Here is a 12,849-nt window from a genome sequence, read left to right as displayed (position 1 = left end):
GCTCTCACTCATGCTCCGCTGCCCCTCCTCTGCTCAAGAAGTCTGCTTGGACGTTCAGTGTTCCTGGCAGATGAGCGGCCCTTAGGAACGTGTTCCATGATTGACACTCAACCCATAGTTCTATGGCTAGGCGACATAGCCCCCGGGAGATCGTGCCTCCCTGTCTGTTGATATAACACAGGGCTGTGGTGTAGTCTGTCAGAACTGTAACCACTTGCTTGGTCACTAGGTGTTGGAAAGACCTGAGTGCATACAGCACTGCTAGGAGTTCCAGGAAATTTATATGATTGTGTGCTACATGGGACTCCCAACGTGCCCCCACACAAAGGCCCTTGAGATGCGCGCCCCATCCCCAGAGGAATGCATCTGTAGTCAGCGTAAGTGTTGACATGGGTGGATGGAATGGGGCTCCTGCTAGGAGATTCACAGGATCTGTCCACCAAAGCAGAGAGCCCAAAACAGATGGTGGGAAGACCAGATGAAGGGATTGAGGATGACTCTGTGGGCAAAACCTGCATACGAACCATAGCTGCAGAGGTCTCATGTGCAGTCTGGCAAAAACAATGACGTTGATGGTGGCAGTCATCAGACCTAGCAGCCGCTGGATTTGCTTTACAGTAGCATGTCCAGACCTGCGGAATAGAGTCACTAGATCGACAATGTCCCTGGGTCTCTGAGGAGGGAGAAAAGCCTTGCAAACGACAGAGTCTAGGATAGCTCCTATAAACTGCACCCTTCTGGTGGGAAGTAGCATTGACTTTTTCAGATTCACCTGGATGCCTAAGGACATCAGAACTGTCAGTGTTAGGTTTACATTGGTGAGCAGGGATGCTTCTGAATCTGCTACCAGCAACCAATCGTCTATAGAGGGACATATCTGCACTCCCCTTAGATAGAGGTGTGCCACCACTGCCACCATAACCTTCGTGAAGACCCAAGGGGCCGTGGATAAACCAAACGGGAGGGCTTTGAATTGGAAATGCCGGTTCCCTACTGCAAATCAGAGGAAACGACGGTGGGTAGGGTGGATGGAGACGTGGAAGTAAGCATCCTTGAGATCCAGTGTAACCATCCATGTCCCGAGATCTAGGAGCGGAAGGATGACCTGTAACGCTGTCATCCTGAACGTTTTGTATAGGATGAAAGAGTTCAGGTTCCTGAGGTCCAAAATGGGTTGAAGGCCTCCATCCCGTTTCAGTACCATAAAGTAACGGAAGTAGAAGCCCATTATGTGCTGTGCTGATGGTACCGGCTCTATAGCATCCTTGCTTTGGAGAGTTTGAACCTCTTCTAGGAGGACTGCGGAAGGTGGTGTGATGACGACTTGGGAGGAGGAAGGGATTTGGGAAAACTCTATTAGGTATCCCATTTTTATTATTGAGAGGACCCACTGGTCCGACGTAATGGACTCCCAGATTGACAGGTACGGAGACAAGCATGTAGGGAGTTGGGAGAGAAGGTGTGAGTCAAAGACTCTGTTTAGTGTTCTTAGCAGTTTGGGTCTAGACAGAGAAGTAGACAAAAATTTGGATTTCCCACCGTAAGAACGTGGTGGATGACTCAGGGACCTTTGCCATTGTGGCTCAGAGGAGGATTTAGATGGGTTTTCCTGTATGCAGTTCAGTAGGAGGTGTAACCCCTAAGCTGCGAGAAGTCTTGATGTTTTTGTCAAGCTCTTGAAGTACCGCGACCGTGGTGGAATGGAAAAGTCCGTCACCCTTGAATGGAAGGTCCTCTACAGTGGCCTTGGTTTCTGGTTGTAAGGCAGAGGAATGTAGCCATGCGTATCTGCGTAAGGTGACTGCAGAAGTGAGAGTCTTAGCCACAGTATCCAGTGAGTGTTTGGATACGTTGAGTTGATGTTTTGCCAAGAGCATCCCCTCTGTTCGGATGCGTCTAGCTTGGTGTCTACAGTCATCTGGAAGGGATGAGATAAATTCAGACATTTGTTCCCAAAGGGAATACTGATAACATCCCATGCAGGCTGCATAGTTGGAAGTCTTGATACCCAGAGCTCTGGCAGTATAAAATTTTCTGCCTAAAGAGTCGATTTTCCGTCCCTCTTTATCCAGAGGTGTAGAATGAGTACTCTTGCCCTTGGTCGAAGGCGTAACCACTAACGAATTAGGCTTTGGATGAACAAAAAGGAATTCTGCCCCTGATTCTTGGATCTTATACATATGATCCAACCTTTTGTTGGAGATCGATACCGAAGAAGGATGAGCCCAGGGGGCTTTTGCTATTTGCAAAAGGACCAACGTCATGGGAAGGACGATCACTGTCGAAGTGTCCATTTGTACTATATCAAAGACTGAGTCCGTGACTGTCAGTAGGGGCTGGATGGTGGGCAGAGCTAGTGTATGAGCCATACGTTTAATAAAGTCCCGATAGGGTTTAACGTCCTCTGACGGTGAAATAGGGAGCTCAACCTCGACTTGTTGTTGCGGGGATGCTTCTATTGGTGGGTGGGAACTCTCCTCAACCAAGTAAAAGCTGGAGGAGCTGGATGGGTTTGAGGGTTTGGAGAACAACGTCTGGAGGATCGGCATCGAAGGCCTAAGTTCCGACTGATCTATGGGAGTTTTCGGTGCCGATGGCTGAAGACTTGGATCTTTAGTTATTGGTCTCGATTGGGATGGTTTGACGAATTCTGGTGCCAGATGGGGATCTCAGTACCGAGAAATTCTGGACGAGGAAGACTGGCGATCCCACTCCATGGGTGGACGAGGGTCCAGGGCATCGACCCTCAAAAGGGTAGGCTCTGTATAGATATTGCCATTGGCACTCATCCCATGACGTGGGCGGAATCAGCATCGGAGATTGATCTCGCTCATCGGGAATGAAGGTGATGGGACAACATTATGTGTCCTTTGATCTCGTTGCAGGTTCTCAACATCGGGCAATCGAGGAACCTGAGTCAAGTTCAGCTCCTGTGCGGAGTCTGGGGACTGGATGGGGTGTAGCGAAGGTGACCGAAGTGCACTTTGTGGCTGCCCTTGGTTTGTTGAATCAAGTGAAGTGGTTCCGCGAGAGCCTTTCTTGTGCTTCTTAAGCTTGATAAGCCAAACGTCCTTGCCCTCCTTATGTCTTTTAGAAGGAGTATGGGCTTCAGACTGTTGTGCCTGAATTGGGGGTTTCTGCACCGATTTTACGGCATCGATGGAGGTCGACGTTGAAGACATGGCGATTGTCGCCTCCAATGCTGGCGTCGACATCGATGCATGTCCGGACATCTCCTGAGATGAAGGTGCCACTGGAGAGAGTGCGGCTTCCATCAGCACCACTTGCAGTCTAGCAGCCCTATTTTTCCTGGTCTGCCTGGAGAACTGGAGCAATGGGCGCAAGAGGCAACTCAGTGCGACTCCCCCAGGCAAAGAAGGCAGAGAGAATGTCCATCTGGGGGGGGGGCGATCTTACTGCCGCATTCCATGCACCGTTTAAAGAAACCCCACCGCGCGGCCATAAGCCGGGGGAAGGGATGGTATACATTTAAGTCGAACAAAACACTAACTGAAAAACTTTCCTAACTAACTAAACCTGAATAAAGCAAGGCCAAAAAGCCCCAAAAAGTAAAGTTTTACCGACCGAGGCAGAGAGTGTCCTACCAACATGGCGGTCAGGAGAGAACTGGTGGGACTGTCATGCTCCTCCCTTGGTCATGCGCAGTGGAGCCCGGCACGTGACCGGGGAGCGGATGCAAAAATTCCTTTTGCTTTCCATTATACTGATCGGGGTGGGCGTAGGCGCACTATATCCCAGAGGTGTGATGCAACAGAGACCACGAAGAAGATCCCTATAAAATCATTTTATTTTATCTATCACTTGCATTCTGACTTGCACCTATAATTCTTAAAATATGGAAACATTATTATTGAAATTCAAATATTCTAAGAAGCAGGAATTAAACCTAACAGAGAGATTAATTACCTTACCTTTTCAGAATTATTAAGCATGTCCTGTGCTTGTTTCCTTTCTTCTTCCACTTTTTCAAGATTGTTTTTTACACCTTTGATTTCTTCTTGTAAAGATGTAATCCGAGCTTAATTTTTAAAAAAAGTTTTATCTGTTACAGGTCTCAACACAAAACCAGATGTTACTTGCCTGCCTAAGAACTCCCAAGCAAACACTTGAGTACATTTGCTAGTGAAAACAGAAGTAATGGCTTGAATTTTATCTAATGAGAGAGGGCTGACTATGTAAGAGAATTTTTCCTGGCAACCCCTTCTACTAAAACTGCCTGTTCCTCTCCACCCACATTGTGTATATAGGGATCAATGAATTCAAGGCGTGCCATTTTCCCATTTCAGGGAGGCATTCTCCCAGCAGCTGGGGACCCCTCCTGTATTCCGTTGTTTAGGGCAATGGGGGGGAAAGTGAGGGGACAGAACTAATACAGCACAAAATATATCAACATCAGCCAGTGCTCTGGAACTCTATGAGAATCCACCTTAGGATCCTCACCAATATTTAGAATATTTGTGCCATGCTCTCAACCAGCAGTTAAATTCAGTAATGAAAGAAAATATGGCTCAAACATATTTAACTCATATAAAAATGAAGACAACACTATGCATAATATAATGGGTTTCAAGGTAAGATTCATCTTACACTGGATTTCCACCCAAGCAGAGTTCTCAAACTATATCATAGTGAGCTTTCATAAATTAAGGATAAAATGCTTGAATCTTCCCAGATGAAACGGTCCCCAGATCATTATACTGGAAACTTTCTATGCAATCACTCTTCCTCCCTAAATATCAAGAAAATCTAGTCAGACATTTCCTCTGCACCTAAAATGAGAGTATTGAGCTTATTACACCTCACTTTCCTGGCCGGGTGTGTGGGTGTGTGTAGCATTCCAGCATTAGTTTTATGGCATCTCCACAGCCCTTCAGCATACATCCTCCAGAATGCATATATTGGGAGGTTGCAACCAGAACAGTATTTCATTTTCAAAGGTCTACTAGGGACACATGCATTACTTGTCCATACCACAGAATGTGGAGGGCTCCATACATGATAACTCAATGTAGTCCAGTTGTTCATGTAAGAGGCTACACACCCTGTTTTGGAGGTATATACATAGTACATCCAAGAAAATGGATAATATCACACTTTCCTCATTTCTTTTTGGGCTTGAATGTGAGGCCAGAATGTGCGTCTGCAATACCTTTGCTGCAAACCATATCAAATGCCCCGTGGAAGGCTTAGGTTTCCAGTGAAAAAGTAGCCTAAAATTGGCTGTTACAAAAGGAAGTAGAGTTGTTTCAAGAGTTCTAACACTTTCAATATATTTGACAGAATAATTTTGGCTGGTAAAATAATAGAAGTTATGCTAGTATAGAACAATTACCTTGTAGCTCTCCAATAATTTCTGATCCGTGAGTCCTATCCCTCCGTTCTACTTCCAGGGCTGCCTGCAGTTGGTAATAATCCTTCTCCACTTGTAACTTTGTGGTCTCTAGAACTCTGTATCTCTCTTGCAGTTCCCTGTTTAGGGCTTCAAACTGGCTCACTGACTTGCTCATTTCTGTATGACTCTTTCTCAATCTTGCTGCAGTATCAGATTCTGTTCTTAATAAATCATTGGCTTCTTCTAGCTGTTAGGAGTGAAAAAAATTAGGGGAGACAGTATGGAATAGAACACATATCTAGCATGCTCAGCTCTGTTACTTTGGTATTTTTCTGAGCTTACAGAACGAACACACACACACATGGGGAGGGATGTGTGAAGGAGATGGAGGTGTGCAGAATTACTTACTTGCTTTTGCAATTGCGTTATTTTTTCATTTGTAATATGTGAATGCTGACTAATTTTTCTTAAGTCTTCCAACTGTTCTTTTAATGTTGATACTAGATAAAAAGAAAAACAATTAAACGTGACCATTTCTGTTGAAGACATATTTTATAATATTTTATACAACTAGAAAAAAATCACATGTATTGAGACATATCAAAACCATATATTTTCCAGTCATACTTTTGAAAAGAGTTTATTAGATCCAGTGATCTGTCAGCAGAAGGCATTGGCAGTATGGATTTTCTGCTGTGTTCCTCCTCCAGCAATGCCTTTGAACCCCAGGAAAGTTGTGTATTAAATAACATGGATGATGTTGTACTGAGGAGAAGAAAGTCAGCAGAGCAGTACCTCCTAAAAGGCAGTTTTGCCTTCTGCCTCTTCCTCACTGAAGCCCCATGACTCACATGGCCATTAGTCCACCAGATCCCATGACCCTAAGAATCAACTTTCCTGGAACCATTAGGGATTGTGGTGGGGGTAAACAGCTGCGCTCCTGCTGCTAACAACTGCAGTAAATCCAACCCATTCCTAACATTTTCACACTTCTCAAAAAGCAAGAAGTGTCTTGGAATGTCACAGTGCTAAAGTGATTCGGCAGAGAGGGGCAGAGTATAAATCTAACAAATAAATGAAATATTGAAATATATTAATCGGCAAGGAAGAGACAATTTACCTTCATTTTCTACATTCCGACGTTTTTCACTCTCTTGTTCTGACTTTCTCTGATATTCATTTATTCTGTGTTGCAGCAGCATATTTTCCTTTTCAACCTGAGTAACAGTAGATTCCAAGTTCTTTCTCTGATTCACCTGTAAGTTGTAAACATTGCCAATTTTCCATATATGAAAAGTGATTAGTTTTCATTAGATGGGTACACAACTATTACCTAAAATTTAATAAAGACACAAGAATACAAATGCTACATTTTAAATATTTTAAAACTGATGTAAATTATCTGAATAAAAGCTTTACAGCTTCTCTTTCTCTGAATAAAAACTTTATAGCTTCTCTTTCATGTGCTTGGGTCTCTTTTCCTTCCTTACATTCCCTGTAGAAAAAGCAGTCTGGAAGAAATGGACCAGCTAGATGGAAAATCAGGTTATGAAAAGACTTGGAGAAACTACAGTATTTATGCTATTTGTTTCTCAGAAGAGAGGACATCATAAAATAATATACAAAGAATCTTAGTACAAAAGGACACAATGTATGTTCTTCATCCATCCCCATAGATCTGACAACTGATATTAACCATGTCAGCTGATATTCAAGCCCCTATTTTAATTTTATTTCATTTGAACATCAAATGCTAGGAGGGAAACAGAAAGATATTAAATTCATGTATGCTTGTAAAGAAACATTTGTTAAAAACAAAACACGGGATTAGACAGACATATCCTATGTTACAACTAAACTCTTGTATTCAACATTGTCTCTCAACACAGAGAGTTACTTTCACTTTCCCATCTGCAAATCCAATATTTCTTAACTAGCACCATTCTCAAACTACTACCACATTTCCAAAATTATTTTTCCTTCTTTAATGCTTATAAAATGAGCCATACAAACAGATCTGATCCCTGCTCATTTGATGCAATTAAGTGTGAAAACTGTATATACAAGTAAGATTTTAAAATAATAATTAAACAAATGTGATACTATAGGAAAATTCCACTTACCTCTTCATCTAATTCCTTCATTATCTTGTCTAGTTTAATATTTGACGTTCTACAAAAAAATTAAAATTATGTTACAACCAGCTCTTACTGGATATTTCTGTTCAGTATTTCTCATATGAAACTAAATATTAAACACAGACAAAGTCTTGCATATACAAAATAAGCATATTAGAGGAAAGTTCTGGTCAGACTTCTCCCTGACACACTAATTTCCTATATGCAAAAAGATTTTATTAAGTATTTGAATATGTACACACACACACTCTTCCCTGCCTAGAGTGTGAAAACGCACAGGCCACCAACAGTAACATTAAGTAAGACTGCAGATTGTGGATGTCAACTAGGAATGAAGGATGACACTTCAAGTGCAAACCACCTCCTCTCTCATACATACAAGATGTATGCACCTCCTGACTGAAGGGGGAAACCTAACCCCCCTGCCTAGAACTTGAAGCATTTATCTATTTATGTGTAGTTAGGGAAGGTGGGTTTGAAAACATGTAATGTAGGTTGTCACCTGAATTTTTGTTCCATTTCATCTTTCAACTGCATTTCATTTTGTAACTGTTCTTCAAGCTGATAGATGGTTTTTTGGAGAGATTCCAGCTTTAAATATAAGGGAGAAAATGTAAATTATTTATTTATGATACTTTTATTCCGCTTTCCCCCACGAGCAGGCTCTGGTCAAGGTATGATACACCAACAAACACATAAAAACAATTTCATATAATTTAAGTTAAAAACTAAAAACCCAACTAAACCTAAATGATGGTGGGATGGAATACATAGACCTCAGGGATATAACTGTATAAGACTCTGGATAGGGCCATCAAGGTAATAATTGGGCCCAGCCCCCAGCCTATAATATGAGTTGGTATAACAAATAGCCTAGGTTGGTCGAAAGAGGGGCTGGCTGGAGCAGGGGAGGCCAAATATAGTGAGGTACCCACTGCCTCAACCAAAGGCCAGGTAGAACAGCTCTATTTTGTAGGCCTGAGGAATTGCAATAAGGCTGCAGGGCCCTGCTATCAGTTGGGAGCATGCTCCATCAGGCTGGAGCCAGAGCTGAAAAAAATCTGGCTCTGGTCGATGTCTCTAGGGCAGGGGATTACCAGTAAGTGTTGTTCTGCTGAGCATAAGGCTCTTTGGGGAACATACTGAGAGAGGCAGCCCCGCAGGTATGTTGCTCCCTAACCTCACAGGGCCTTAAATAGGAAAGATATGATTTACAGGAACTTAGAAGACTGCTAAATCAGTGATTCTTAACAGAACTGATCTACAGATCTGCAGAGGTATTCAAAATTTCTAAGCAAATGGGGAGTATCTGGAATCTTAAAATTTTAGGCAGCCCTATCTGCAGTGGCTTCTAACAGCTAGCACGGGAGAGTTGTTTTATGTGGCTCACACCACCTTGAGGGTAAAATCCTAGATTTCTCTCCCAAGCCTTCAGAAAAAGTGGCATGCAACAAACAGGGACCAAATCTAAGATTAAGGAGCTGTGTGATGGCCATCAGGCATGAGGGACTGCTCTAGTTTGGTGTAGTGATGAAGAGCATGGACTCTATTCTGGGAGAACAGGGTTTGATTCCCCACTCCTCCACATGAAGCTGCTGGTGTGACCTTGGGTCAGTCATAAGTTCTTTTAGAGCTGTTCTCTCAAGGACAATTCTCAAGAGAGCTCTCTCAGTCCCACCTACCTCACAGGTTGTCTGTTGTGGGGAGGGGAAGGGAAGAGGAGGGGAAAGGGATTGTAAGCTGCTCTGAGACTCCTTTGGGTAGTGAAAGGAGGGATATAAATCCAATCTCCTCTTCTTCTCCTTCTGTCTATCTTATTTACTTGTAGCTGGGGAAGGGAGATGATATGATAAGGGTGCATACTTGGAGGGCAAATGTGGCTTAACCAATGGTATCAGTGATATATAGTCTATTTTACAACAGTCACCTAAAGTTGTTTTAATGGGTTCGCATTATTTATATAAAAGGCCAGAGCCTATGAGAAACTAGGACACAATTTTCAAATGGTAGATCAATCATTAAAGATTTAATGTTCTATTCATAAAGATAAATTTTAATAAATGGAATCACAAAGGAATAGTTGTTTACTATGGATCTGATGTGCTGCTGTAATAGGAAATGGGAAATGAAAATCAAGACATTATGAAGCAAGTATGAAATCTATTTATCAATGTGTAAATTGTCTTGCATTTCCTTCAATATCTCAAAAAGGCACCTACAGTGTTTTTCTGGTAATTTAACTGACCAATGAAAAATCAGCCACAAATCCTTTGATCAATAGACAGCACTACTGATCTATTTTAAAAGAAATCAGTTCAACACAGCAACAAAAAGAAACATACCAGACTTTTATCTACATTGGTGCTTGCTCTGTTGTCATTAGAGTTTGCCGTAGAACTGGACAAATACCTGCAAACATAATTTTAATAAAACTTTTAAAAAGTAATACAGCAGTAAATACAAAAGTGTTTTCTCAAAAGCCTGAAAAACAAAGAACGAAACACATGTGAAAAACAATTATTTCTACATTGTTTCCAAGCAAAAGTAATGCCTAGCATTGTGAAAGACAGAAAAGGCTGTGCTGGACAGTAAACCACACTGGAAACAATATATGCTTTCCAACTGCCTCAAGGAAAAAATGTCACTCTGCCTTGAAACATCTTTAAACAAATTATCTTACATGTTACGCTTCAACCACCAGTCGAGTGCACTATTTTTCACTGCAGTTATATCTTTATTCTACTTATAATTTGATTTATGAAGAAGTACTTTACAGAATAATAAGAATCCAGGAAGCTGAAGGACCTATTCAATGCATGGAAAACTTGGGAAAGCCTTCACTTTGATAGGTATTCATTTCTTGATTTGAACTTCTGACCCCACTGTACTTTTGTACAATTTGAAAAGTATTGTGGTTATGAATAATGAGCCTATTCACACATAACTGCATGTCAAAATTAGGTACCAGGCAAAGGCACCAGGAAAAGCTGCATAGATGCAAATTCAACAGTGTTCATTCATATTTAGTTTTGGATATGGTATGAATCCAATAGATCTCCCTAATGATGAATCTTCCTCTGCTACAGCAAGATTTCTTCCAGAGCAGAGCTCCTTACATAACAGAACTTAGATACTGAATTTAACTCATGACTATTATCTAAATTTTTAATGGCATAACAATGCACATACTGCTTGAGATGGACTCAAAATATTTGAAACTCAAATCTCAAAAAGTTCATAGAGCACATATTTTTTTGGCTTAACATACATTTTATAGCTTGTTGGAAGTTTTGTCAAGCTCTTTATCAACTTAACCTTCCATATAGCAGGGATGCCAGTAGCAAGTTTTTGAAATGAATAAAAGTTAGGCAAGAAAAAATTAATTTTATATTTAATGGTAAGGTTTTCTAGCGTAATAAACAGGACGCATTTCTTATTTAACTACTTACTTCTGGACCTGTGGATTCATTGTTCTTATATTTTTAAAAGTTTTCAGTTTAATAATGAAACATGAGATGTTTTTGACTTCTAATAAGAATCTAAACAGTGATATGAATTAAGTCTACCCACTTGCTTGAGCACTCTCTTCTACTTACCTGCTCATTAGTCACAATTGCTAGTCGCCACTACCAGTAAACAGGTGAGACCTGAGGCAGCTTAATGAAACAACTAGAAAGAATAAACAGTCCCGCAAATGTGGTAACTCTGAAAAAGCCTCCCCTGGGAGACTTATCTGTCCTTCTCAATCATTATCTTCTACCAGCAGGTAAAGACCTTTTTGTTTCGTTTGGCAAACAAAGAATTCAGCTACATTTGTGACATGACTCTCAAATCTCATTGATTTTATCTTCATCATACTTTAAAAAAATACAAATACCCTTTAATTCATAGGTTGTAGTTCTGACAGTACTTACTGATGGTTACTGTAGTAAGTAAATCCTACAAAAGGCAGCTGGTTGCCAACAAATGCTTTTGGTATAGGGAACGTTTCTTCTTCTCCTTTATCTTCCTCCAGATCATCAAAGTTACTAGTGTCAATGTCGCTACTTAAATCAGGCACAACTGGTGCTACAGCTACCAACAGTACAAACAAGAATTACTATATTAGAAACTGTATATTCAAAAGTATAATATTTGTGATGAATGGTATATGAATGGATAGACATCATAAGGACATTTAATTCCAGCTGCACAATAAAGATAAAGACTTCTATTTTAAGAAATTAAAAATCAACCTGAAATAAAGTCATAACATTTTGCTCAATAACTTTGACCTCACTTCACTGAGAGACATAGCCATTAGAAAGTTTTATGCAAACTGGCTACACAAGTGACTTCAAATTAAAGAGGAAAAAGGAAACTCATTCTAATGGACTTCCACAAAATTCAACCTTTGTCATCATTTGATTTTCAGAAGTGTCACTTCTGGTAAGGTCTATGCTTGAGAACATGCTTCTAAAGTTTCCACATATATATAAGGCCATGGCACCACACAGGTTCAAAAGGTGCCTAATACTCTATCCTAGTCACATTAGTGATTGTAAAAAATCTCCTTATATATATTATAAAGCTGATTTGGGGTGGCTTCTGTCCTATGGGGTGGCGAGATTCCATTCACGCCAAAATCAGTTGGCTGCCTCAACTATCACTCACAGGTGGGTCTCTGGCCACTGGCTAGCTTCCGTTGCTGTGTTGGCTCGGTCCCACCCACAGAGCCGCAGTCCAGCCTCTCACCCTCAGTGTGTTGGGAGCCACCGGGCAGGATGGATGCTCCGGCAGCTGGGAAGCCGAGCAAGCCCATGGAGGAAGTCGCAGTTGGAGCCGCCTCCCCTTCCCACTCAGAGCCGCCTGCCTCTCGCCCTCCCTGCGGCAGTGGGAAACCCGAGCAGGCCACTGGGAGGCAGTTGAGAACTCCTCCCCTTCCCTGTCAGGGCTGCCTTGCTCACCTGCCCCGTGCAATGGGCAGGCGCAAACAACCTCCGGAGGCTTCCACGCCACCTTTCCCCACCTGGCCGCTGAGGCCAATGCGCGGGGAAAGCCCTCCAAGGCGGGCGAGCGGGAACAGCTGCCCAGAGGCCCCCTGCCCCCTTCTCGCCTGCACGCCGAGGCAAGCGAGACAGGGAGCCCTTTGCAGCCCTCCCCATTAGTTCTCCTGTCCTCCTGGCGAGGCGGCTGAGCAGGAGAAGCCGCCCAGAAGCCCACCGGCCCCATCCTGGCCCAGCAGCCAAGCCCAGCAAGCCAGGAGGGGCCCAGGGAGCCCTTTCAGGCCCTCCCCCTGGGTTCTCCTGCCCTTCCGCCAAGGCAAACGACCAGGAGACGCCTCCCAAAGGCCCCCTGGCCCAGCCGCCATGACAGCCC

The 12,849-nt window shown here is 42.5% G+C and overlaps 1 protein-coding gene across 3 annotated transcripts in view; it reads right to left on the bottom strand.

Moving 5' to 3' along the window:
• The window catches only part of ROCK1 (Rho associated coiled-coil containing protein kinase 1), a 174,688-nt gene that overhangs the window by 74,890 nt on the left and 86,949 nt on the right, over window positions 1-12,849 (bottom strand). For all 3 annotated transcript variants that reach the window (XM_015423306.1, XM_015423304.1, XM_015423305.1), the window contains 8 exons: window positions 11,406-11,565; window positions 9,834-9,900; window positions 7,994-8,082; window positions 7,477-7,525; window positions 6,474-6,609; window positions 5,762-5,853; window positions 5,354-5,600; window positions 3,933-4,039 (listed from right to left, as the gene is read on the bottom strand). In XM_015423306.1, coding sequence (XP_015278792.1) covers window positions 3,933-4,039; window positions 5,354-5,600; window positions 5,762-5,853; window positions 6,474-6,609; window positions 7,477-7,525; window positions 7,994-8,082; window positions 9,834-9,900; window positions 11,406-11,565 — 947 coding nt within the window. The remainder of the gene's footprint in view (window positions 1-3,932; window positions 4,040-5,353; window positions 5,601-5,761; window positions 5,854-6,473; window positions 6,610-7,476; window positions 7,526-7,993; window positions 8,083-9,833; window positions 9,901-11,405; window positions 11,566-12,849) is intronic.

This window comes from Gekko japonicus, unplaced genomic scaffold, assembly GCF_001447785.1.
Source record: "Gekko japonicus isolate JY-2015 unplaced genomic scaffold, Gekko_japonicus_V1.1 scaffold1146, whole genome shotgun sequence".
In the NCBI taxonomy this organism is placed as follows: domain Eukaryota; kingdom Metazoa; phylum Chordata; class Lepidosauria; order Squamata; family Gekkonidae; genus Gekko; species Gekko japonicus.
This window is presented reverse-complemented; position numbering and strand designations above follow the sequence as displayed.